General features: G+C 47.0%; 1 protein-coding gene and 1 long non-coding RNA gene across 3 annotated transcripts; one reads left to right on the plus strand and one right to left on the minus strand.

Annotated features, from left to right (window-relative positions):
- Positions 1-8,673: 8,673 nt before the first annotated feature.
- On the plus strand, positions 8,674-15,032 carry LOC144411349 (uncharacterized). 2 transcript variants are annotated; one of them, XR_013468496.1, is made up of 3 exons: positions 8,674-12,618; positions 14,319-14,521; positions 14,680-15,032. It is a non-coding gene; the product is annotated as an uncharacterized LOC144411349 (long non-coding RNA). The 2 variants fall into 2 exon arrangements; XR_013468495.1 differs by having other exon boundaries at positions 8,674-14,521.
- Positions 15,033-16,886: 1,854 nt separating this feature from the next.
- Positions 16,887-22,772, minus strand: LOC120824073 (protein shisa-like-2A). The gene is made up of 3 exons (XM_078107564.1): positions 22,454-22,772; positions 20,216-20,346; positions 16,887-19,182 (listed from the first exon to the last, which is right to left on the minus strand). Exons 1-3 carry the CDS (start codon positions 22,633-22,635, stop codon positions 18,995-18,997), a joined length of 501 nt encoding a protein of 166 aa, XP_077963690.1. The 5' UTR covers positions 22,636-22,772; the 3' UTR covers positions 16,887-18,994.
- Between the last annotated feature and the right edge of the window lie 3,083 nt (positions 22,773-25,855).

The raw sequence follows: 25,855 nt of genomic DNA on the forward strand, positions 1-25,855 counted from the left end.
TGACAGCCTTCTAACATTCTTAAAGACACAAGAGGAGATTCTAGAGAGGCTAGACCAATTGGGCGTAGGTGAAAAACCTGAAAAGAAAGTTACGTACCTGGAGAAGAGGTATGCCTTCACAAAGTCAACAAGGAAAGGAGGATGTGTTGTCTGTGGAGAGGAGAAGCATCGTGACAAGATCTTCTTTTGTAAGCAGTTTAAAGAACTGGAACCTAATGAAAAGCTGAATGTTATTGAAAGGCTGGGAGCATGCAGAAGATGCCTCCGATGTCACGCAGATGATGGTGAATGCACCGACACTTACCTGTGCAGGAACAGAGACTGCATAAGAGGAGGCTCTTCAGATCACCATTTCTTTCTCTGCCTGAAAGGAGGATTCAAGGGGAAAAATCCTGCGAAAGTGGGAAAACCCAGCACCAGGAGGCAAAGATTCACGGAGGAACAAGAGAAATTGATATCCGAGCTGACCCCAGACATGGCAGGAAAAGTCAGGAGAGCCTTCTCCAACATGGCTGCAAAATCACAATGCACTGGAAGAAGCCTCCCTGTAGTGATGGACTCAAGGACATGTGAGTTACCAGTTATTCTTATGCTTCTCGAAGTAACTACCAACGCAGGACAGAAAATTGGAACTCTCATTGACTTGGCATCAGATACCAACTACATCACTCATGTTGCCGCCAAGAGACTGAAGCTTCAAAGTGAAAATATCACGCTTGTCGTCCATGGAGTTGGAGGCATGGCCATGAAGGTGGAGACCAAAAGATACTTACTCAAGGTAAGAGTCAAGACACCCAGAGGCACGGATAGAGCTCATGAGTTAATCTGTTATGGGTTGGATGAAATTGCAAATGTTCACAGAGTAATCAAAGCACAGCAACTCAAGAAGTTCTTCCCTGAGACCAACCTGGAAGATCTTCACAGACCGGAACATGTTGAGCTTCTCATAAGCCACCGTGAAGGAAGACTTGCTCCACAGAGAATAAAAGTAGTAGGAGATCTCGTCCTGTGGGAAGGCCCCTTAGGAAAAACTGCTGGCGGAGCACATCCAGACCTCTGTGAAGTAGTGGGTATGGCCCTGCACAATTCTGAGACTCACTTTGCACGGTCAATGAGGGTCACAGCAGTGAAGTACCAGGAAATTGCCAAGATGCAAGAATCCAGAGCTCAAACCAAAGCCACTGTTATTGGCAGGGAATTCTTGGACTGGTGGAAGTGGGACAGCATTGGTGCGGCTTGCGAACCCATGTGTGGAGGATGCCGGTGTGGTAACTGTCAGCCAGGAGGCAAAGACATGACTCTGAGTGAAGAAAGAGAGCTTGAGATGATCAGGCAGGGCCTCAGCTATGTGAAGTCAGATGCGCATAGTCGAGAGCCTCACTGGGATGCAAAATACCCGTGGATTGAAGATCCAAGTTCCCTGCCCAACAACAGAAGCGCAGTGGAAGCCACGTTTCTGAGGACTGAGAAACGGCTCAAGAAAGAACCAGAGTGGCGTACAGCATACTCAACTCAAGTCCATGAGATGGTCGAAAGGAGGGCAGCGAAGAAACTCACTAGAGAGACCATTGCTGACTGGAAAGGACCAGTATGGTACGTCAGTCACTTGGTGGCGCCAAACCCGAACTCTGTAACGACACCTGTCCGACTGGTATGGAACAGCAGCCAAAAGTTTAGAGGAATCAGCATGAATGACCTTCTCCTGAAAGGGCCTGATGTGCTTAATCCCATTCGAGCAGTGCTACTAAGGTTCAGGAGAGGAGTCCATGCTGCCCTCGGCGACATCAAAAAGATGTACAATTCTGTGTGGCTCGAAAACCTGGAGATGCACCTCCATAGATTTCTCTGGAGAAACAGCGAAGATGAAGAAATTGAGGAATTTGCCATCACCAGGGTCAACATGGGCGATCGACCGGCAGGGTGCATCGCACAACTGGCCATGAGAGAGACAGCAAGGCTGCCCATGTTCACTCACCTGGAAGAGGAACGGAGAGTCCTTGAGGAGGATTCCTATGTAGATGACATTCTGACATCCCACAATGACCTGGAAAAGCTAGACAGAATCACCAAAAAGGTCGAAGAAATTCTGAAGGCAGGTGGATTCTTCCTAAAGCCATGGGTCCGATCAGGCCAAAGTGGGAGGCAGACGTCCACATCAGAACGTCCAGCATCGTTCGAGGAAGTCTTCATTCTCCCCAACCAAATGAGGGAAGGGAACAAAGCCCTGGGAGTTGGTTACCTGGTCGAACCAGACAAACTATACCTCACGACCTCAATAAACTTCTCAAAGAGAAAAAAGAAGATGAGAATCGGTCAAAATCTCGTCGAGGAAGAGGTGAGGAGAAAAACTCCAAACCCATTGACTAGAAGACAACTGCTTAGCCAAGTAGCTAGTTTATATGATCCAATAGGCCTTGCAACACCTGCCAAACAGAAAGGAGCCATTCTGGTCAGGAAAGCATTTCAAGAAACGGGAGGCAAGAATCTTCTACGAGACACATGGGACACACCGCTGTCTGAAAGACTCAGGGAAGATGCCATCCACCTGTTTGAGGAATACACACGCCTCAACCAAATTACCTTCCATAGAAGCCTCACACCAGTCAGAAGGATTGGAGAACCCTGGGGAATAACACTCTCAGATGGTAGCGACCAGAGCTATGGAGCTGTTGCATACTTCAGGTGGGAGACCAAGCAAGGCATTCTGGTCCGGCTCATTGAGTCCAAAGCCAAGCTCACACCACTTGACCAAAAGGGAGAAGCAGTGAAGGCTGAGGTCTGTGGTGCTGTATTTGCGGCAAGACTGAGAAAATACATTGAAAAGCACAGTCGGATACAAGTCAAACGGTGGCTCCATCTGCTGGACAGTCAAACTGTGCTGGGTGCCATCCAAAGGGACAGTTATGGGTACCAAACCTTTTTTGCGAACAGAGTGGGAGAGATCCAGAAGTCCACATCAGTTGGAGATTGGAGATGGATTCCAGGTGAACAAAACATTGCTGACCTTGTTACAAGAGGAGCAACGCCAGAAGACCTCAAAGAAAACTCTGTGTGGCAGAATGGCCCAGAGTTTCTGAAACAACCTGTGGAAGAGTGGCCGACAAAGTCAGCCAAAGACGTCGCTGCGGATGCTAAAGAAGGTATAAACCGGCTCCAAAGGAAATGTTTTACAGCAGCACTGACCCGAGCGCAGTTGGAAAAAAAAGCGATATGCTCCACCTGCCACTGCAATGCCCCCACCGTCAAACCAAAACAAGGACGACTTGCAAATCCAAATCCAAGTCCGGAGGCCACCTTCTGGTTCTTCAGTGAGGAAATTACTTAACATCAGTAAGTTCAGCTGTTTAACCAGGTTGATAAGAGTCATTGCCTGGGTGTGGAGAGCTGCCACAAAGTGGAAAGAAATGCTGGCCAAGACCCCAACCAGAAGCAAGCCAAAGAGGAAGGAGATTCTTTCAACTCTTGAGATCAAGTCCAGAGTCAAGGAAGCTACACTTACCGTCATGGAGTGTGAGGATGCGCTCAGGGATCTCTTCCTTGCAGCTCAAATGGAGGTAGTCTTGCCAGACACCACACTCAGCAGGCTTGCCGTGGTCAGGGAGGAAAACACTGGACTATTGCTCTGTGGAGGAAGATTCCAAATCTTTAATAAAGAAAAAACTGCAGTACCAGTCTTGCCCTGCACATCATGGGTATCCACTCTTCTGGCTCAAGAAGCCCACAAGGCAAACCATGAAGAAATTGCAGGCACACTCCTCCGGATGAGAAGGAAAGCATGGGTGGTGAGAGGCCGGAAACTAGCTCAGAAGATCGTTGATATCTGTGTGATATGCAGGAGACTTAAGGCCCGAAGGTGCCAACAGATCATGAGTGACCTTCCATCGGAGCGAATAACACCAGCCAATCCATTTGAGTACACAACGGTGGACTTATTTGGACCATATGAAGTGAAGGATGAGGTAAGAAAGAAAGTGAAACTCAAGGTGTGGGGAATCGTCTTCTGTTGCATGGCGTCCAGAGCTATGCACACAGACCTAGTCAGTGACCAGTCGGCTGAAGGCTTCCTGCTAGCCTATCAAAGATTTACGGCACTGAGAGGACACCCAAGGAAATTGTGGTCGGATCCTGGGAAGAACTTTATCGGAGCCAAACCTGCCCTCAAAGAGCTCCACACGTTTCTGGACCGAGTGGAAAAATCAGAGCTTGGAAATGACTGTTCCAAGCATGGCACAGAGTGGAGCTGGAAGATCCATCCAGCAAACTCACCTCACAGAAACGGAGCTGCTGAGGCTGCTGTCCGGACTGTGAAGCGGGCTTTGCACAATCTGGGAGGTGGAGTCTTCACATGGGGTGAGTTTCAAACTTTCCTCTACATGGCTTCCAACCTTGCCAATGAACGACCTATCGATGCCAGGACTCAGAGCCGAGAGGACTGTATTGAATACATTAGCCCAAATGCACTTCTGCTTGGAAGAACTGGATCCAGAGGGGATCCAGGGACCTTTGACTTTGAAGGCTACTCTTGCAACAGATTAAGAACCATCCAAACAGAAGTTGACAGGTTCTGGAGGAAATGGAGCCAGTTAGCCGGACCAAACTTGTTTGTCCGGACTAAGTGGCACACAGCTCACAGGAATGTGGCAATTGGAGATGTCGTCTGGCTGGCCGACCAGAATGCCTTGAGGGGTCAGTTCAGGCTTGCCAGGGTCATTGACGTCAGCACTGACAGGAAGGGAATTGTGAGGGATGTATATCTCCGATCCTTTCCCAGCTACCCAGTCGCAACTGTGAAACTCACTAAAAAGGAAAAAAAACGCTCAAGCAAGATACCTGCAACAATTCTTCACAGGGATGTCCGGCGGATAGTTGTCCTACTCCCAGTTGAAGAGCAGCAGTAGCAACAGGATCAAAAGTGGAGTAATTAAATCTGACACTACATAGGTACTGGTGTGACCTCCTTGGGTTGAGGAACCAGGAGGTCAAGTGGGAGGTGTTGCGTCAATCTCCGGTCACAAGCCGCACAGAAAACTCAAGGCCCATATCCACCCCGGACAGTCGGAGCGCACCCAGACTGCAGGGGGCGACGATGCGGCTAATGGAGATTCCACTCACAGGAAGTGCCTGCGTACGAACAGGAAGCGCATGGCATAAAATGTTTGTGGAGAGCTCGGATGGCCCTCTCACTCGGCCCTGAGGAAAAAGACACTGTGGCCACGGCTCCTAATCTCCCAGAGACGCAACTGGTAGGACAGTATGATTTATTGTTTGTTCATGCTTTGCTGTACTTAGTGAAATGTGTCATTTAAATTAAGTAATGGGGACTTATCCTAGGTTTATCTGAATAATTCACATCACAGGAAAAACTCCCCCAAAAATGCAAAAGCATTCGATGCGGAGAATAAAGAGAAGAAACCTCTAGAGAGACAGGAGCATCCGTCCCCCTGGGATGGAGACACTGTGAACGTTCTTCTGACTTTATTTTTTTGCGTCCTCAGCGCAAGATTATTGTCTGCAGAGAGAAAAAGCGTTGAAGTGTTCATGAATAAGTACAGCAGTTTGACCACTAGGTGGCAGCGGCCCGCTAGAAACGGTGGTGGCCACATCAAAGTCTTCCTCCTGCTGAGAACTGGATCTCTGTGCTGATGTGAGGGTTTCGGGACAGAAGATGTCGCATGTGTACAGACTGTAAAGCCCTCTGAGGAAAATGTGTAATTTGCAGTTTTGGGCTATACATCTCATTTATTTATATTTTCCAAAATTATTATTAAAGCTATACACTTGGTTGTGTGTTGTCTGTTAAATTTGATATTCTTCTGCACCCTGTTGAGAGGATAGCATGATATGCAAAATTGATAATGTTAATAACTTTTTAAGGACTAAGAACTGTTAAGGGTTTAGGATAAGAAAAGGGGACACATAAATCCGAAGTGCCTATTTATTTATTATAAGTACGACCAAATACTTTTTTATATAAGATAATCAGCCATATTATGCAGTACGCATAAAAGATGCTCTGTAGATTTACCAAAGCTTAACCTCTGTATTATAAGAGGCATAAAGTCATACTTATTGACACACCTATATATGTGCAGCTGTTCTTGGTTTTTCTTATGTTCTATGTGCATGTCATCTAAAACTGTACAACGCAAAATATGCATGTTGGTGTTATATTCTGGATGTTTGTTCTGAAGTAAATAAAACCGAGTTCACTCTGAGCCTTTGAAGTTTTTTGAAAAGTTTCTTTATTGAGGCCCACCGGCCTCCGGCGAGGGGGCCGAGCGGAGGACTCCGGTCACGTGAGGTAAATCCACTACGGAGACTCGCACCCACTCAGTCCACAGCTCATAACACACAGGGAGGGACAGAGACGTCTTCAGGAGCTCCGCTCCAGGCCGGGCCGGTCCCGTGTAGCTTGGAAAAGATGTACAGCGGAGTCTAAAATTATCTTCTGTATTTCTGAGCCCGAGATGAGATCTAATTTATTGGGAGTGTAGAGACCCTCTTTGCCTATCAAAGTGAGGTCCCCTTGGTTGGTGTTTCGAGTTTGTTTGGACGCGTTTAAATACTTATTGAGACATTTCCACTTGTCTGTTAATTGTTCTTTATTTTGTTCGTTGGTGAAAACATCAAGTTATCTTAATACATGTCTCTTCCACCCGTCACGCTCAAAAAAACTATTTAGCTTCAACCCACAAACACCTGTGCCAGGTAATCCACCTGCGACCTATTTGAAACACAAACACCTCCCACCACCTAGAAAGTGGAGCTAACAATCACACAATAACAAAAATGGCTCTTACAGGGAGGGTAAATGCGTTCCGGTGGTATTCGCTTTGTGGCCGTCGTGATTAGTGACGATTGAAAAAATCCTGAAGAGAGTTCTCTAAGTTGACCATAGAGGTTGAGAAAAATAACCCGTAGGCTGACTTGTAAGCGCACTGACGACCCGTGCGCCGGGTTTTCTAAGCAACGCTCCCCCTGTACCCTCTTTCCTCTTTACTCGCAGTCCGGTGGAGACATCCGCCGGTGCTGAGGTGACAGGTGCATTGACCTGGATGCTGAGTTTCATACACTTCTCAGGGTTTCCACTAGGAGATCTCGTCAGGAGTGTTTTTCCGCCTTACGAGAAGTTAAAGTGGAAACACCGTCCGTCCGAGTAAAACAAAATAAGGGGATCTAACTAAGAATAGCGTGAGGTCTGGAAGTCGCGTTACAACCTAAATCCCATCATTTACATTCAAAAAGTTGGTGAGTAAATAATTAGATAAGTTATCCAATGTTTCCTATTCATTCTATTTTCTAAGCAGCGTGCAGCAATAAGCATTATTAAATGATGCAGAGTTAAAGTCTACTCAGTCTTTCCTTCTACTGCTTGGAGTCATGGTGACAAACATCTGCGCCCCCTCAGTGGATCAGCTCCCACCGGTCACCTCCACATGACAGAGGAGATTTTTCTTTTGCAGGTACTTGTCAGTCATCGGATTTGTCATAAATCTCGACACGTTGATGCTGATGATTCCTGAACTGCTCCAAGTTCAGCTCAGCTCAACTCATTTACCTTATGACGTACTTCTGGAAATCTATCAAAGGGCCGTAATGGGATTTTAACAAATTTCGAGAGTTTCCCACCACAGCACAAGTCCTGCAGAGGCCGGGGCTGGATGCTTCAAGAGGAGGGTTGGCTGGGATCAGCTGAAAAACCCTTTGCATGTTTTTCCTGTAGTCACTGATGCTACGTCCTTCAGGCTGTAGGCGCTGTCAAGAGCACCAAACATGACTAGTCGTTAGAACACATGAATTATACAAACTACACAAATGGGCAGGCGTACTATTTAGAGCAAGTAATATTTTTGAAATACTTGATTATATTGTGAAATGCATAAACGTTATATATTCTGCTTCATGAACTAAATTGAGGGATTAGTCTTAAGTAAATAATCAAGGTTAATTGAATCTAATTACTTCCAGGAAGATGATGCCCTCAGTCGCAGGTTTGTACGCTGCATGTGCAAGTACTGACAGAGTGAGTGCATGAGTGAATGTGCATCTCCGTCCGTCCAAAGCTATGGTTTTATACCTAATACTACTAGTGGTCCCCGGCCGGTAGGGAGCACAAGCGATAACACAGCTGAGAGCATCCCCAAACCTCCCACTACAGGAATGAGCTTCACGCAGCAAAAAAGCTGAACATGTTACTGTTGTTGTTGTGATATTTAATTACAATTTCTTTGCTATTGTGACCTTCTTTATGTCAGGTTTTTGTCCGGACACGAGGTGTACCTGAACTACTGGTTAGCATTGTGAGCTACCTGGTGGACCTTTCCAGTCCTGTGGTAAGTGTGGTAGGACAAGGATTATTAAATAAATATCTATTACAGCCATCGTCGTGGCGCAGGGGTTAGAGAAGGTGTGCTAGGAAGCACAAGGTTGGTGGTTCGATTCCAGGCTCCCCCATGTTCCATGTCGAAGTCTCCCTGAGCAAGACACCTAACCCCTAATTGCTCCCCGGGCAAAAATGTGAAAAAGCCATGTGTTTAAAGTGTAATGTAAGTCGCTTTGGAAAAAAGTGAATTAACTTGCTCTCACAGGCGCTTGAACAAAGGAGCAGTGTGTGTTAACCTTGGTTCTTATCTGGACTTGGTTTAACTTCTCGTACCTGCCACTGAGGATGGCCTTCCTATGTGTTAAAAACTCAGCATTTTTACTGCTCGGAGACGCCATCTCCACAGAGCACTGTGATACGTGCTTGTGTATTTGACCTCTTGCTTGCAAGCAATGAATGGACTTTTTGCAACTTTGATCATTCATCAAGACTCTGTTTTTAATTAGATAAACATTGAAAGACATTGAAATTCATTGAAATTCATTCTCTTCTCCCGAAAAAGTTTTATTGAAATATTCCACAACAATTTGGCGTCACGAACAGGATACGCTGACCGTCCGTCAGGCTCCAAGGGACCGTCCGGGGAAAAGGCCTTTTCCAGGATCACCAACTGATGATCCTGCCTCATACCTCCTTAGACAAGAGAGAAAGGACCGGCGGAAACCAGAGGAGTCCTGACTGACGTCACGTGTATCCAGCGAAAAATAATTAATTTCTACAAACTCGGGTAAGAAGTTGAAATTCCAATTATAAAGTACTTTTAAGGTTGAACATAACGGACACAGATGACTGATCAAGTGGTTGTGATAGTTTAGGGAATTATTTTTTTATTTTGAAGTGTTGTACATGATTCCGGGATATTTCCAAAGCATCACTTCTTGTGGTTGTAGATAGGATTGTGTACGATTAGGATTTCACTCTGAAACAAATTCTCCAAGATCGTAACGCAGATCGCTGGACTACAAGTAGAAGACTTGCTTACGGTAAAGATTTCACTCGGAACAAATTCTCAGAGATCGTAACGCTTGACTACCCAGTTAAAATAAGACCGTTGTTATTGACCAAATGTGAATTCCACCTGTGGAATAAGACCGTGGAAATAACACACACGTGAGTTTTACACTGAAGCAGGTAAAATGAGACCGTTGTTTTTTCACCAAACGTGAATTCTACTGAATTAACTCTAGAATAAGATTGTGGTAATAACCTAACGTGAATTTTGAGTTGGGTTTTTGTAAAGTTTTTCCTTGAGTAAAGAAACTACGCCTTACGGTAACGACTGTATTGTAATAAGATAACCGGTTAAAGATGGGTGGCCAGAACGCAAAGCAAACGGACCCCTTGGGTCTCCCATACTGGACAAAATAGTTTGGGTTTCCAAAAAACGTCTCGTTGAGTGCCGTTAAACTTAAAATGTTACGAGGGCATATGGAAGCAAGGTTAAAAAAATGTGAAAAGTGGTAAAAAGATCAAAGTTTAAGACATGTCTGGCATACTGGGAAACGGAATGTAAATGTAGGGAGAGAAAACAAATGATAAAGCAAATGGCTTGTCTAAAACCTGAAAAGCCTGACATAGAAAAACAGAATAATCCACTTGCGTCTTCTCCACTGTATCCATACCTGACAGGGGCAAGCTGTCCTCTCCTGAACACATGCTACCAAACTCCCCCACCTCAACCGGCTCAACAAGCAGTACCACCGCCACCTCCATACCAGACCCGCAGCGTCACCAGACTCCAGAACCAGGGCGGTCCAGCAACACCAATGTCCCCGACCAACCCCTTCTCGCATTACCCCATAGTCCAATCCACCCCAAAGCCCCTGGCCTGCCAATGGTCAAACCCTGATATGGACAGTACGGACGGTAATTTTGATGGCTCCCTCATCCAGGCCCCCATGATTCAGGTCCCAGGACAGGATGGGCATTGTAGTGTCGTGTTTCAACCCTGGACAGCGACTGATATTCAACAGGCAACCTCTCACCTGCCCGACATCAAAAACGGTGCAGCCTTTGGAAAAGAGTTCCTGGCCTTCTGTAAAGAATTCATGCCCACCGGACCCGAGATCCATCGTCTTCTGGTCAAACGTGTGGGCCCGAGTAAATTCAGTAAAATCAGAGCGGTGGTCGCTCGTCAGGGCTGTGACTCCCGCCACGAGGCACCCGACTGGGGATAACGTCGCCTACAGAGCATTTGTCACCCCCGTATGTGCAGCTGTTGCTACAGCTTTTCCGACAACAGTAAACATGGCCCTCATCAATAGCACAAAACAAGGTAGGATCGAAGATGTAACATCTTACTATCAGCGTCTTGTGGCTGCTTTTCAGATTCACAGCGGCCTCGAGGAGCCCACAGACATAACCAACATGACCGGGGGGGGGAACTCATCTCAAGAACGCCTTCATGAACGGGCTTGTTCCCGACGTCAAAACTGACACTTAAAGATCTAAGGCTCACAGAAATGGTAAAACATGCAACGCCGCATCACCGGACGTCTTTGTATGTATTGTGGATCACCTTCCCATCTCGTCTCAGCCTTCCCGGTAAAAGCCAGAGCTCACCAGTAGAGAGGGGGTTACTAGTGAGCGCATCCTCCTTAGACCCCCCGTCACGCACCCGCACTACCTTTTCCGTCCATCTACGCTGGCCGGGCTTCGCCATCTCCTGCCTAGCTTTGATTGACTCTGGTGCCGAAGGAAGTTTTGTGGGTGAGGCCTGGGCTCGTGAACAAGGTATCCCTCTCATTGATCTTAGAGAGTCTACCCCTGTCTATGCCCTCGACGGCCGCGTCCTTGCAAGGGTGCGCCGTGCCACGGTTCTGGTGAGTCTCACTGTCTCTGGCAACCATCGAGAGACAATCTCCTTTTTTATTTTTCATTCTCCCTATACCCCTGTTGTTTTAGGCCATCCCTGGTTAGTTGAACATAATCCCCAGATAGATTGGTCCAGTGGTTCCATCCTTTCTTGGAATCTGTCTTGTCATTGTCACGGTGCGGTTCTCGGTGGACCCCAAAATGCAGAGACAGGAGACGAGATGGTCTTCAAAGGGTTTAATCCTCACAGCAGGATACACAAAAAACACAAGGCGCTGGAAACGGAGGAGACGACGGAGGTTGAGCTGGCTGGGCTGGAGTCGAGCACGGGAGAAGAGAGCCGGGAGCCACGAGTTGCAGCGGGTACGAGCGGGGATACTCTGGCACTGGAGTGACGAGCAGAGCCTGTCTTTATGGCACAAGTGATTAAGTGGGATGGGAACCAGGTGTGTCTCGTTCAGCACCAACCTCGCCCTCCGCCGTCTCCTACTGCCAGGAAAATGGAAGAACACAAAAAACAACAAGTATCAAAAATCACACCACGACAGTCATGTGAAATGTTTAACTTCGGCCATTCCCTCTGTGTCTTCTGTCTCTGTGTTTCAGGAGTTTTTCAGCTGAGGAGCCCGGCAATTTGTCCGGAGTTCCGGAGGAGTACCATGATCTGCGGGCGGTTTTCAGTCGTTCCCGGGCCACTTCTCTCCCTCCTCATCGACCGTATGACTGTAGTATTGATCTCCTGCCGGGCGCCACTCCCCCCCGGGGGGGCGACTATACTCCATGTCTGCACCTGAACGCGAGGCACTTGAGAAGTATCTTTCTGACTCTTTAGACGCTGGTACCATAGTTCCATCCTGCTCTCCTGCTGGTGCTGGTTTCTTTTTTGTTAAGAAGAAGGATGGTTCCTTACGTCCCTGTATTGATTACCGCGGTCTGAATGACGTCACGGTGAAGAACCGTTACCCCTTGCCCCTCATGTCGTCCGCCTTTGAGCTCCTGCAGGGGGCTAAGGTCTTCACAAAACTAGACCATCGTAATGCTTACCATCTAGTCCGTATTAAGAAGGGGCACAAGTGGAAGACGGCGTTTAATACCCCCTTAGGGCACTTCGAATACCGCGTTCTTCCGCTCGGTCTGGCCAATGCCGCTCCAGTTTTTCAAGCCTTGATTAACGACGTTCTCAAAGACATGTTGAATATTTTTGTGTATATTATATATATAAATATATTGTGTATCTTGATGACATCCTGATTTTCTCTCCTTCTCCCGAAGTTCACGTCCAGCGTGTTCGCCAGGTCCTCCAGCGCCTTCTCGAGAACCGTCTGTTCGTTAAAGCCAAGAAGTGTACCTTTCATGTACCGTCCGTCACGTTCCTTGGCTCGGTAATCTCCGCTGAGGGCATTAGGATGGACCCCTCCAAGGTACGTGCCGTCACGGAATGGCCCGTTCCCGATTCGCGTGTCGCTCTCCAACGTTTTCTGGGGTTTACCAATTTTTATCGTCGGTTCATTCGTAATTTTAGTCAAGTCGCCACCCCTCTCTCTGCTCTCACGTCGACAAAGACACGTTTCTCGTGGTCTGAGACAGCTCAGAATGCCTTTGATCGTCTTAAGGCCCTATTGACATCCGCTCCCATTCTTATTACTCCGGACGCCACCAGACAGTTTGTCGTCGAGGTTGACGCTTCAGAGGTGGGCGTGGGAGCCATTCACCCTCTAATTAGAAGCTGCATCCCTGTGCCTTCTTTTCTCATCGGCTGTCACCTGCTGAACGTAACTATGATGTAGGCAATCGCGAGTTACTGGCCATTCGTTTAGCACTCGGAGAGTGGCGACACTCGTTGGACGGAGCGCCGGTTCCGTTAGTCCGTTATAGTCTGGACCGACCATAGAAACCTAGAATACATTCTCCCCACCAAGGAGGGGATTCTTCCCCAGGGCATGGTGGTGGGCGCAGCTGTCTGGGGAGTAGAACAGCGTGTCAAACGCGCCCTCACACAGTCACTCCCAGTCTTTGCCCCAAGGACCTTTTGTACATTCCCCCGTCCGCTCGTCTTGCCGTACTACAATGGGGCCACTCTCCAAATTACTCGCTCATCCCGGTGTTAGGGGCACCATGGCCTCTATCTGTCAGAGATTTTGGTGGCCCACCCGTGAAAGCGACATCCGACGCTTTGTTGCTTCTTGCTCTGTCTGCGCTCAGACTAAGACCAGTAACACGCCCCCCGCTGGGCTCCTTCGACCCCTTCCATTACCGTCTCGCCCGTGGTCACACATCGGCTTGGATTTTATTACTGGCCTCCCCCCGTCGGAGGGGAACACGGTAATCCTTACTGTCGTCGACCGCTTTTCTAAGTCCGCCCACTTTATCCTTCTTCCCAAACTCCCGTCCGCGAAGGAGACGGCCCAAGTTGTAGTCGACCGGATATTTAAGGTCCATGGTCTCCCCTCTGACATCATCTCCGATAGGGGTCCTCAGTTCTCGTCCTTGTTTTGGAAGGAGTTCTGTCACCTTATCGGAGCCTCTGCCAGCCTCTCCTCCGGTTTCCATCCCCAAACAAACGGTCAAACCGAGCGCACCAACCAGATTGTTGGTCGCAGTCTCACATTCCGGTGCCCCGCCTCTTGGTCCAAGCAGCTGCCCTGGGCAGAATACGCCCATAACTCTGCTCCCTCCTCTGCTACCGGGTTGTCGCCTTTTGAATGTTGCCTTGGTTACCAACCCCCAACGTCCCTTCCGTCGAGGCGTTTATTCAGCGCGCTAAGCGGACTTGGAGAGGGGTTAGGGCTGCTTTAGGCAAGTTCCGTTCCCGCACCCAACGTGCCGCAAACCGGCTGCGTGATAAGATCCCCCGCTACCGCGTCGGACAGAGTGTTTGGCTTTTCACCCTCAACCTCCCGCTGCAATCTGTGTCGCGTAAGTTGACCGCCAGGTTCATCGGCCCATTCCGCATTGTAAAGGTCCTTAGTCCTGTCTCAGTAAGGCTCAGATTGTCCTCCGATCTCCGGCGCGTACACCCTGTCTTCCATGTATCGTGTATCAAGCCTGCCATTCACGCACCTCCTTGAACTGTGACTTCCCCTGTACGTGTCGAGAGCTTACCTATTTATGGAGTCCGCAGGTTACTTGACGTCCGTCCTCATTGTCGCGGTCATCGGTTTTTGGTCGATTGGGAGGGATACGGTCCTGAGGAGAGAAGTTGGATTCCAGCCCGGGACGTCTCGGACCGCTCGCTGATTGATGTCTTCTACCGTTCTCGCCAGTCCCTTTCCTCTGTTGCGCCAGGAGGCGCTCCGTGAGGAGGGGGGTACTGTCATGAACCGGGTATCCTCCTCTTTTCCTTTCCAACCCTTTCTTCACTTACACACACACACACACACACACACACACACACACACACTTAGAACTGCTCATTCATTCCCAGCTGCTTCTCATCTCGTCATCCTCTCTTCCCCTCACCCGTTCCTACCTTCTGCAATTAGACTCTCTATTTCTAGTCTATTTCTAGCACCCGACGTACCTGTAGCTGCTGTCTCGTTTCTCCTGCCCTGGCTTATCGTGTCCTAACGGTTCGTGCCTTACGGTGTGGCCCGAGTCCAAACCTCTGTCCCACCCAGCCTCCCGTTTGACGTGGGTGGCCTGCTGTCTGGAGTGCTCTTCCCTCGCCCTGGAGTTTGTTCACTGTACTCTCTGGAATTCCCTATCTCCGGCCAAGCGCCCGCGCCTCTTCTGTTAAGCCTTTAGTGCCATTGTTGTTTTTGAGACCACCTTGTGGCCACCGTAGTTCCTTTTTGCCTTGGACATTCTAAGTTTATTAAAACAGACTTTATCTGCCCTTGCGTTTGGGTCCTCTCTCCTCCACCCACACAACACTTATAGTGACTCCCCAGTGGTTTAAAAGCTTGAAAAGTATCTGATTTTCAAATTAGTGTGTTCTGAGAAGAAATATAAAATAATGATTTGTGAAGCAGGATCTGGATATTTTCCAAAGGAACTTGTGTTGTGAAGTTTTATTGCTTAGGTGTAAACAGAAGCTTCTCTTCTACCTCCTCCGATCATGAATGACAATGCTCTCTCCTCTGTGATGTGGAGGTGACCGGTGGGACCTGATCCACTGAGGAGGGAGCGCAGATGTTTGTCACCTGAGGACTCCAAGCTGTACAAGGAAAGACTGAGTAGACTTCAACTCCGCTCCATTTAATAATCATTTAATAATGCTTATTGCTGCACACTGCTTAGAAAATATAATGAATAGGAAACATTGGATAACTTATCTAATTATATACTCTCATGTGTCCAACTTTTTGAATGTATATGATGGGATTCAGATTGTAACGCGACTTACTGATCTCACGCTGTTCTTTAGTTAGATCCCCTTATTTTGTTTTACTCGGACGGACGGTGTTTCCACTTTAACTTCTCGTAAGGCGGAAAAACACTCCTCACGAGATCTCCTAGTGGAAACCCTGAGAAGTGTATGAAACTCAGCAGCCCAGTCGCGCTGCACCTTTCACCTCAGCACCGGCAGATGTCTCCGCTCCACCGGACTGCGAGTAAAGAGGAAAGAGGGTACGGGGGGAGCGTTGCTTAGAAAACCCGGCGCACGGGTCGTCAGTCCGCTTACAAGTCAGCCTACGGGTTATTTTTCTCAACCTCTATGGTCAACTTAGAGAACTCTCTTCAGGAATTTTTCACACGTCACTAATCACGACGGCCAGTGCTGTAGTGGTAAAATTAGAGGTGGGTAAACTCTGAATTTTGTGATCATACAGACCTCGACGCGATGCGAAGCAACGCAACACAAAGTGTCGTGACTCTGAAAGGCTGTCCTGGCTATATTGCATTATGTTATCAGTAAAAGTCATATACAATCAATGACAATGAATAAATGTGTTAGTAGTTTGTAGTTTATTAAATTTAAGAAAACAGTAAGGAAAAGTATGTCAACACAACAACACAATTGCAGATTAAGAACTATCTACATACGGAGTCTCCTTTTCACAGTAGTGCCCAGAGGGCCTCCTTGTCCTCCACGTCAGGTCCTGCCTTGCACAGAGGAGCCATGAACCCCAGAACACGCGTTCTGGGGTTCATGGCTCCTCTGTGCTTCTCTCTCTATTGGACCTGGTGTTTCTCTCCCTGTGCTCTCTGCATCATTGCCTGTCCTCTCACTGCCTGAAAAAATATGTTGAATTTAAGAGTTAACCAGTTAAGCAGCCTGTCAATTACACTGACAACATAAGTTAAATGAACACTCATGTACTACCTATGTCATCATAAATAGCCTATACAGCATGTTTTTTTCACATTGAGAACTGACTTGTTTTCTAATCTACGCGTCACCAGGCGTTTTTCTTGTCCTTTTACCGTGCACGACCAGCGAACACAGACCGCGCGACTACTAGATCTATAAATTAGATCTTATCTCGGGCTCGGAAATACAGAAGATAATTTTAGACTCCGCTGTACATCTTTTCCAAGCTACACGGGACCGGCCCGGCCTGGAGCGGAGCTCCTGAAGACGTCTCTGTCCCTCCCCGTGTGTTATGAGGTGTGGACTGAGTGGGTGCGAGTCTCCGTAGTGGATTTACCTCACGTGACCCAGCGGCCCACCGGAGTCCTCCGCTCGGCCCCCTCGCCGGAGGCCGGTGGGCCTCAATGAAGAAACTTTTCAAAAAACTTCAAAGGCTCAGAGCGAACTCGGTTTTATTTACTTCAGAACAAACATCCAGAATATAACACCAACATGCATATTTTGCGTTGTACAGTTTTAGATGACATGCACATAAAACATAAGAAAAACCAAGAACAGCTGCACATATATAGGTGTGTCAATAAGTATGACTTTATGCCTCTTATAATACCGAGGTTAAGCTTTGGTAAATCTACAGAGCATCTCTTTTATGCGTACTGCATAATATGGCTGATTATCTTTTATAAAAAAGTATTTGGTCGTACTTATAAGATAAATAAATAGGCACTTCGGATTTATGCGTCCCCTTTTCTTATCCTAAACCCTTAACAGTTCTTCGTCCTTAAAAAGACATTAACATTATCAATTTTTTATATCATGCTATCCTCTCAACAGTGTGCAGAAAAATATCAAATTTAACAGACAACACACAACTAAGTGTATAGCTTTAATACTTTTGGAAAATATAAATTTAACTTGAGCTCTCCAATACCATTGTATAAATGCAATGACAGTAAACATATGTGGCTGTGCTACTGAGGTCTTCAATTACCTCAAGAATTTGTCAGGGAACAGAGATGGCCATATTACACAAATATTCTTGAAAGGAGCCAAACCGTCACGGCACGACGTGTGAATCTGCAGCTACAACATAGAAGCTCCAGCAACATCAAGTGAAACACGGACCGGTGCAGGATGTGAGCATCACACTGATGGTTGGGTATGAGATGCAGCTTGTGTCCTTTCTGCGGCAAGCTAAAGGGCCACTGGTGTCATGTCCTCTTCTGGACGCAGGTCCACTGCGGGTGGGACAGAAGTCACAGCGCTTCCTGCACTAGGGGGCAGGTTCAGGGGAAGTGACTTCATGTGTGTCTGTCCGTTAACAGGTGACTCTTGTCATAAAATACTGAAGGAAGGTATCCAGCGTGAAACACTTTCTCTGGCGTTCAGTAAGGACGACATAGAACAGCCTCTGGACTTTTTCTGGGGAAATAGAAATGTATTCTAACTTTAATCCAAAGCCAATTAAAACCATCCATCTCAAAGCATCAGTACTTAAGAGGGGTTCTCAGCAAGTCAATCTCTTTCACCCAGCAGTCCATCACTACTCTATGCAGTTTCACGAGCTCCCACAATCAGCGTGGTTACATGGATTCGAATAACTGGCTTAGTCGGACTGAAATCGAATTATCCGTTTCATGTAAACACCTTTGTCCGACTACGTGCGGTCCGACTACGATCCGACTAACAACCCTGGATAACTCGATCCGATCCAGTTGATAGTTTGACTATTGCGGCATGTAACGGTGAATCGGATAAGGAACTGGACTTTGCGTCTTTGCGCATGCTTGAGATCCCGACGGCGTCTTCTCTCAGTTATCAAATCGGCCAATAGCGCCATTCGCATTCGCTGTACTCATATTAACATCATGCCCAAATAGTAGAGGCATGTAGCTTCACCTTGCTCTCCGTTCGCCATCTTTCTCGTAATGTTGATGTTGTTGTTGTTGGTTGTTGTTGGTAGTAGTGAAGCGGTCAAGGGGAAATGGCTGTATCACAACTACTTGTAATGAAAACAGCGCTACCTATCGTATCGGATATGACATGCTTTCGGCCAATGATTCGATTTATTCACTGCCATGTATATTGGGATAATAGCACTTGCCCCGAAAGATAGCATAGTCCGACTAAGCAAAGATTCGAATTATACCACCATGTAAACACACTGAGTGCCTCCCTGTGTTACTCCCTCACTACTTTTCAACTTTTCTGTTGGGCAGATAGGTCTCGTTGACATACTGTATATATAATTCCTGTCATTCGCGTGATGCCACTGGTTGCCATGCAACAGGTAACTCTCTATAAGTTGTCATTCCTAACCTGACAGCGGCTCGTTCAGGGTGGCCATGTTTGATGCAGTGTTTGAGTAGTGTATTAAATATAGGCGATGGAATGTAAATGTGTTTAAAGTTACAGAGCATGATTCAAATATAACGCATGGATTTCATGTCACATACGGAAAGCCACACAAGACGTTTCAGAGGAGCCGCCATTTAGCTTCCTTTGAGCAACTACACAAGCCAAAAGTAAAATAGTCTGCCAGTCTAAGCAGGACCCTCGACATTGATAGATGTCACAGTGGACACGAAACAAGGTTGGAGGAGGCGCTCAGGGTCCTGGTGCTGGTTGTCACAATCCACTTTGCCCCTCAGGAAGGGTTTCTTCAAGCCTTGAGGACCAGCGGGCGCACTCAAAGGGCTTGGTCCTGGTCTTTGTGGACTCAATGTAGAGCCTAGAAGACAAAAGAATCAGTTTTGGACCACACAGACCGGCTGTGATGAAGGATGACATCTTTAGACATCTTTAGGCTGTCCGAGATGCAGCTCACCACTAATGGACCTGTTAGTATTATCTCAGGATCCGTTTTACATTCGCTGTGTTGATGTTAAATGCTCAAACCAACCAACATCTGAAAATTGGCAGAAAAAACTAATTAGGTGCCAACACTCAATTTTCCAACACCTGGTTGGGAGTTAATAAACTCGGCCACAGTATGGATTGGTTAGAGGTCCGTGTCGTAGGCAGCGCATGTCTGTAATCCGCCAGAAAACATATGAGCAAAACATGCAGCTCGTGCTGACATTGACTTTGGATGCTTGAAGACAAGTTTTCCCAAGTTGAGGGTCTCTGTGAGGAGACGCAAACATTGGAAACAGCAGATCAGTCGTGCTAGAAAAGCAGGGAAAAAAGCTCAAGGATGTTTTACGCAGTATGTTGCCGCAAAATGCTTATTAACGCCTGTGTTCCTTCCCTGTGTGTTTTAATAACTAACTCTGTATATTAATGGTGGTGTTCCCTTATCTTTGGTTATTATTAGTTTTTTTCTAGCACAACAGCCATTATATTTGATTCTTATTTCTTGTGGCTATAACGTTTATAAACCAGACAAAAGTATTCAACCCTTCCCAATCGACACAACACAGACAGTATGACAAGTAATGTAAAGATATTGTTTAACTTTGACAACTCAAGGAATAATTTCCATCAGTCATCATACATCTTGTACTGATGAGGTTCTCCAGCCTCAACAGCTGGTAAATGAGCGTGAGAGATTTGAGCGAAGCTGGACTGAGGAGAAGAAAATACATGTGAGGGTGTGTTGCTCTTTTAAATGTGATTGTGTAATTTCCAGCAGTTAAACCAGTCTTTGAAACAACCTCACAGATTACACTCTTGTTACGGGCCATCAAATCATACCAGCAACACGTCTCCTGTGGCTCCGCAGCAAATTTCCAGCTGCGTCGATACGGAGACGCAGTTGTTACCTGTTGCTTGGAGCTCCAGCCCATTGTCCAAATCTATGGGTGCAGTGGTGCTGATCAAATAGCAGAGGATACATCGAGAGAGAAGGAGGGCAAGAACAACCATGACTGCTATGGAGAGAGGAACAAGAGCTCTGAAACCGTGAAACAGAGGAAAAGAGAGACGGATTATTACAGATTCCTGCCTCTCAGCATGTTGCACAACAGAAGGGAAATATGATACAGTTCATGTATGAATGGTTCCAGCTGTGTGGATTGAACAGATATTGATTAGATGTGTTTTCACACCCACGTTGTCAACGTGTATTTTAGTCCATAAGGGCTTTTGATACTTTGCAGTTGTATGCCTCAGCCAGTTATGTTGCAGTTCACCATCATGTCTGTCCAACATGCCATCACTCTTTTTGTGATTCTGATCTGGATTACCATATTTAGTTTTCAGTTGTGGTCACAATGACCTTTGACCTCCAAGTTCTAATCAGTTCATCTCCTTTAGTCCAAGCAGACCTTTTCTGTTGTGGGTGTGAAGGAGAGAGGACCCACATGCAAGGGAAGGTGAAGTCTGTCTTAATGAACTCAGGATGGCCAAGGAAAACATGGAAGTCAGGAACCGTCAGGACACGACAAGGAGACACGGGACCGCAAGCTCAGGTACGTCGGGTGCATCGCTAATGCTCTGCCGGAGAACACGGGCAAGAGGCAGACTGGAAATGTGTCTAATTAGAGGAAGCAGGAACAGGTGAGGGGAAGAGAGGAGGATGATGATGATGATGATGATGATGTTGATGATGATGATGAGAAGCGTGTGCGTGTGTGTGTGAAAGACATTTTCAACAAATAAAAAAAAAAGAAGGTATACTTGCGGCTACAACTTTAATGAACCAGCCAAATATACAATTAACACACCGTATCACAGTAATTCTATTCAAAGAGCGTGTTATTGATTTGATGACTGCAGACATACATGTTTCATCCGTGTCACAAACTAGATGTCAGCAATGTTTGCTATCAGGCACTTGCAGACATTGTGGGGGCAGGTGGTCAAACCAAAACAAATGCACCCATCGCCAAAATGATTCATGAAATTAAAAATACTAATGAATGAATAAATAAATAAAAACACAGCAGGATATTTTTCCTGTCCTTCTGCTTTTGGAGTCTCTATTTTCTTGGCATTATGCTGCAAATTTAGTAAATGAGATAAATCAATGTTATGCATAATAAGAGTAATTTACATAATAAAGCTGACAGCACACACACACACACATATTTTTGTACTGTTTTGTGACAGAGTTGAAGCATAAGCAGCGTTACACTAATATACCACAATATACCTCACCAGACTGTCTATGGGGCGCCGTTTGTAAAATGTCGCACGTTCGAGAATCCTGCTCAGTTTTGGTACATTTAACATTATCACATAATGCTTGTGAGCGCATGGAGCCTGTCGGGGGTCAGATATCAAAACACATCTGGGGGGAATGGATGACGGAGAGAGTCATTTTTATTCTTGAGTATTGTTGAATGAAGAATAAATTGGGCTCCAGCAGAAGGGGCACTTTTCTCCTCCAGGGCAAAAGGGCAGGTTGAGCACCACCATCTGTGCACATGTGTGTTAGCTGGTATTTTCTACCCTTTTGCTTCAAATATGAGCAGCAGACGCTTGAGTGATGAATTCTGGACGCCAATTATGTGCTTTGAAAGAAAAACTCCTTAAAAGCACTAAAGTTTTCCCTACTTACACATAATGACAAATAACAATATGGAGCTGGGTAATGACCTCGCCCACGATGAGTGGGTTTGCCATAGATTATGTCTTCACACCTCACTAATAACATTTTTCAGGGGACTGACAAGAAAATATTGTCCATTTAAAAACTTCTCACAGTTCAGTGGATTACAGAGAAGATGTTGGATCAATGTATCCCTGAACCAGTCATTTAATTAATTTAATTTAGAGGCAGCATTATCCCAAATGGTAGGTCACTTACAGATGTGGTACTTAAAGGTGTGTTTAAGATTAGAGGATAAATAAGTAGCTGTTAGTGTTTTTTAATCAAATGTGCTCAATTAGTTCAGACTGTTTACGACAAATAGCTTAACTGTAGTCACAAACGGAGAGACAGCAACAGGTTGGCTTCTGCACACACACACACACACACACACACACACACACACACACACACACACACACACACACACACATTCTGACACAGAAAAAGGATGCGTTTATCTCCTCACCTTAACCACAACACGTATCCATACTCGTCGGGGAAGAAGCTGTTGGGATCATCACAACAATACTTCAAGTCGTTGAACCCGCAGCAGAAAAGTGCCGCAGCGTCACTGTCCGCTTTGGGACACGTGAAGCCCGCCACGAACACGCCGTCCTCACCGTAGTAACTTCCACACACGGAGCTCATATCAGCAGACAGATCAGATCACCAACGACAGAGGGACTGATCCTGGAGGCGCTGCGGACCTGCTGTATATCTCTCTCTCTCTCTCTCTCTCTCTCTCTCTCTCTCTCTCTCTCTCTCTCTCTCTCTCTCTCTCTCTCTCGCTCGCTCGCTCGCTCTCTCTCTCTCTCTCTCTCTCTCTCTCTCTCTCTCTCTCTCTCTCTCTGAGCGGAAGGAGTGCTGAGTGTGCGGAGCGTGAGGTGAATTGTTTGGATGTGTTTCCTATCTGTTATCTCGTGTATTTTTCGCCGTGGTTTCTGGTGTGGTTCGTGGGGTGAATGCGTGTTGGTGTGTACGTGTGACTTTTCTTTCTTTTTATGTGTTAGTTTGTCTGCGTTTGTAGCCGGTCGGCATGTCGGACCTCACGGGGCTGACGCGGAAGCACGGCGTGAAGCTCGCGCCGGGCTTCGCGTGCTCCATGGAGGACTGCGGTCTGGCCGTGGGGGGGTTGGTTGGGCACGGGAGTGTGAAGTCCGCCGCGTGGATGAACCGCGCGGTGGTCATTTTTGTAGACAGCGTGGAGAAGGCGCGCGAGGTGGTGGCGAGCGGCGTGGTGGTCCGCGGGGCGCACGTGCCCGTTCTTCCGCTCGCGGTGCCGCCGTCAGGGTGACGGTAGCGAACGTTCCGCCGTTCGTCCCTGACGGAGTGCTGCTGGAGGAGCTGGCCAAACATGGGAAGGTGGTGTCCCCGCTTAAAAAGCTGTCCTCGGGCTGCAAGTCGCCTTTAATGAGGCACGTGGTGTCTCACAGGAGGCAACTCCACATGGTCCTCACCAAACCCCAGGCCCTCCACCTGGTGATTAAGGCGAGGATCGAGGGGTTTGACTACGCCATGTTCGCCACATCGGACGATGGGAGGTGTTTCTGTTGCGGCGGAGAGGGACACCTGGCGAGGGGTTGCCCGAGGAGGAACCCCTCGTCCGCTCCGCTGGATGTGGGGGCGAGTGTGGGAGGGGGTGAGGCCGAGCCGGTCGGTCAGGTGGATGAGGGGGTGACAGTAGGGACGGGTGAGGGGGTGAGTGTGGCGATAGGTGAAGCCCAACCGGTCGCTGAGGGGGTAAGTGTGGCAACGGGTGAGGGTCAGCCTGTCGGTCAGGTGGGTGAGGGAGTGACTGTGGGGATGGGTGAGGGGGTGAGTGTGGGATTGGGTGAGGGCCAGCCGGTCGGTCAGGTGGGTGAGGGGTCAGAGGGGATGAATGTCGGAGTGGATGGGGGGTTGAATGTAGCCCAGCGGGCAAAAAAGGTCCTTGCTGTATCAGTTGATGAAAGTTAAAGGCATCGATGTCTTGTTCTTACAAGAAACGCACAGCGATAAGTCCAATGAGACAGACTGGAAAAGGGAATGGGGGGGCGACATTGTGCTTAGTCACAACACCACAACCAGTGGGGGCTTTTCAAAAACCTTTACGCCACAGTCAATGGAGGTAAAGGGTGTGGTGGAGGGAAGACTGTTGGTGGTGAAAGCAACGTTTGAACACATTACCTGCGTTTTTGTGAATGTCTATGCTCCTGTTTCAGGACCTGATCGAGTGGTTTTTTTTACAGGCTTTAAGCACTGTTTTGGGAAGTGTGAGTGATGAAGCGTTTTTATTTTTGGGAGGGGATTTTAACTCCACGGAAAATGATCTTTTAGACAGGAACCACATAGAGCCTCACGGTCCGTCACAGCGAGCTCTGAAGCAGCTGATAGTAGAACACGAGGTCGTGGATGTGTGGAGGCGTTTGAACGGGAACGAGAGGCAGTATACTTGGGCCCACTCCAGAGGGAGTGTCATTTCCTTAGCCAGACTGGACAGGTTTTATTGTTTTAGACACCATTTTAACATCTACAAAGTGTGCAGGATGGTGCTTGTGGGTTTTTACTGATCACGCCCTGGTTTTTTGAAAAGTTTTTATAAATAACTGCAAAGCAAAGAGTGCATACTGGCATTTCAACACCGCTCTTTTAGAGGATACACTTTTTAAGGACGTGTTTAAGTTCTTTGGAGTGGTTTCAAGAGTAGGAAACATGATTTTATTTCTCTAAAACAGTGGTGGGATTATGGGAAGATAGAAATTAAGCAGCTCTGTCAACAGTACACTCTCAATGTCACCAAATAGACAAAGTATTAAAATTGTTACGGTATGTGGTGTCGGTCCCAAATGCAGAGACCAGGAGGTACAGGGGGACCTGGTCTATTGCCGGGGACACAGCTATGGAGACAGTGGGGAATGGCAGGGAAATCCAGGCATTTCTACAGGACGGAGTCATTTTCAGTTAGTTATTCCTTTTTTAGAACCGTGTGGTAAATATCACTTGTTTTATAAGTTCCTTGGATTCTGGATGAATATGAACAGCTATGGCATCAGAAAGAGATGGATTCCAATCCCAAAGAGCCGATGAATTCATATATAGGGAACAAAGAGCCTGGATGTATAATGACCTCTCTAAAACACTGTTCCTCGTTTGATCCCAACATTTTAGAAAGTGCTCATGATATGCAGACTAATAAGAATCCACATGTCCAGGCCTCTCTGTCAGTTACACTATGCTTCTGATACGTGCACTTTTGAATGAACCTTCCCCACATTATTAATAATATACAAAAGAACTTAATGTTAGATAAGGGCAGGTTCATGTTGCATTGTCCCATGTAGGAAAGTAAGGTCACAGTAAAAATAAAATGACTGAATGAATTCACACCTGCACTGGGTCCTGCTGTGCCTCGTGTTCATGGAGACTCCACAGTTGCAGCGGGGACTCCCATTACTTGACCTGAGAAGCCAAGCAAAGCTGTCCTGTTATTATTCTGTGTGGTCTTTCTGCAGTGTGTTTGGGATTTTACCTTAGACCAGGGGCCTGTTTCAGAAAGGAGGTTAAGTGAAAACTCTGAGTATGTTAACCCTGAAATGAGGGAAACTCTGAGTTTTCTGTTTCAGAATGGGAGGTATGTTAAACCTGAGAAAGCAGAGTAAGTCAAGCCTGTTTCAGAAAGAGAGGTAACTTATACTCAGAGTCAGTTACCATGGCAACTTACTCTGTGAACCTAACCTGGTCGGGAGCAGTTTTTCTTCGGGAAACCCAGAGTTTATTTCGTCTCCTCCCCTTTTTTAAAGAGGAAGTGGTATTTAATCACCTCATTCATTCTTTTGGTATTCATTCATTGCGCACATTTCAGTCACGCAGAGCGCATCAAATCAAGTGA

This window comes from Gasterosteus aculeatus, chromosome 8 (assembly GCF_964276395.1).
Source record: "Gasterosteus aculeatus chromosome 8, fGasAcu3.hap1.1, whole genome shotgun sequence".
In the NCBI taxonomy this organism is placed as follows: Eukaryota; Metazoa; Chordata; class Actinopteri; order Perciformes; family Gasterosteidae; genus Gasterosteus; species Gasterosteus aculeatus.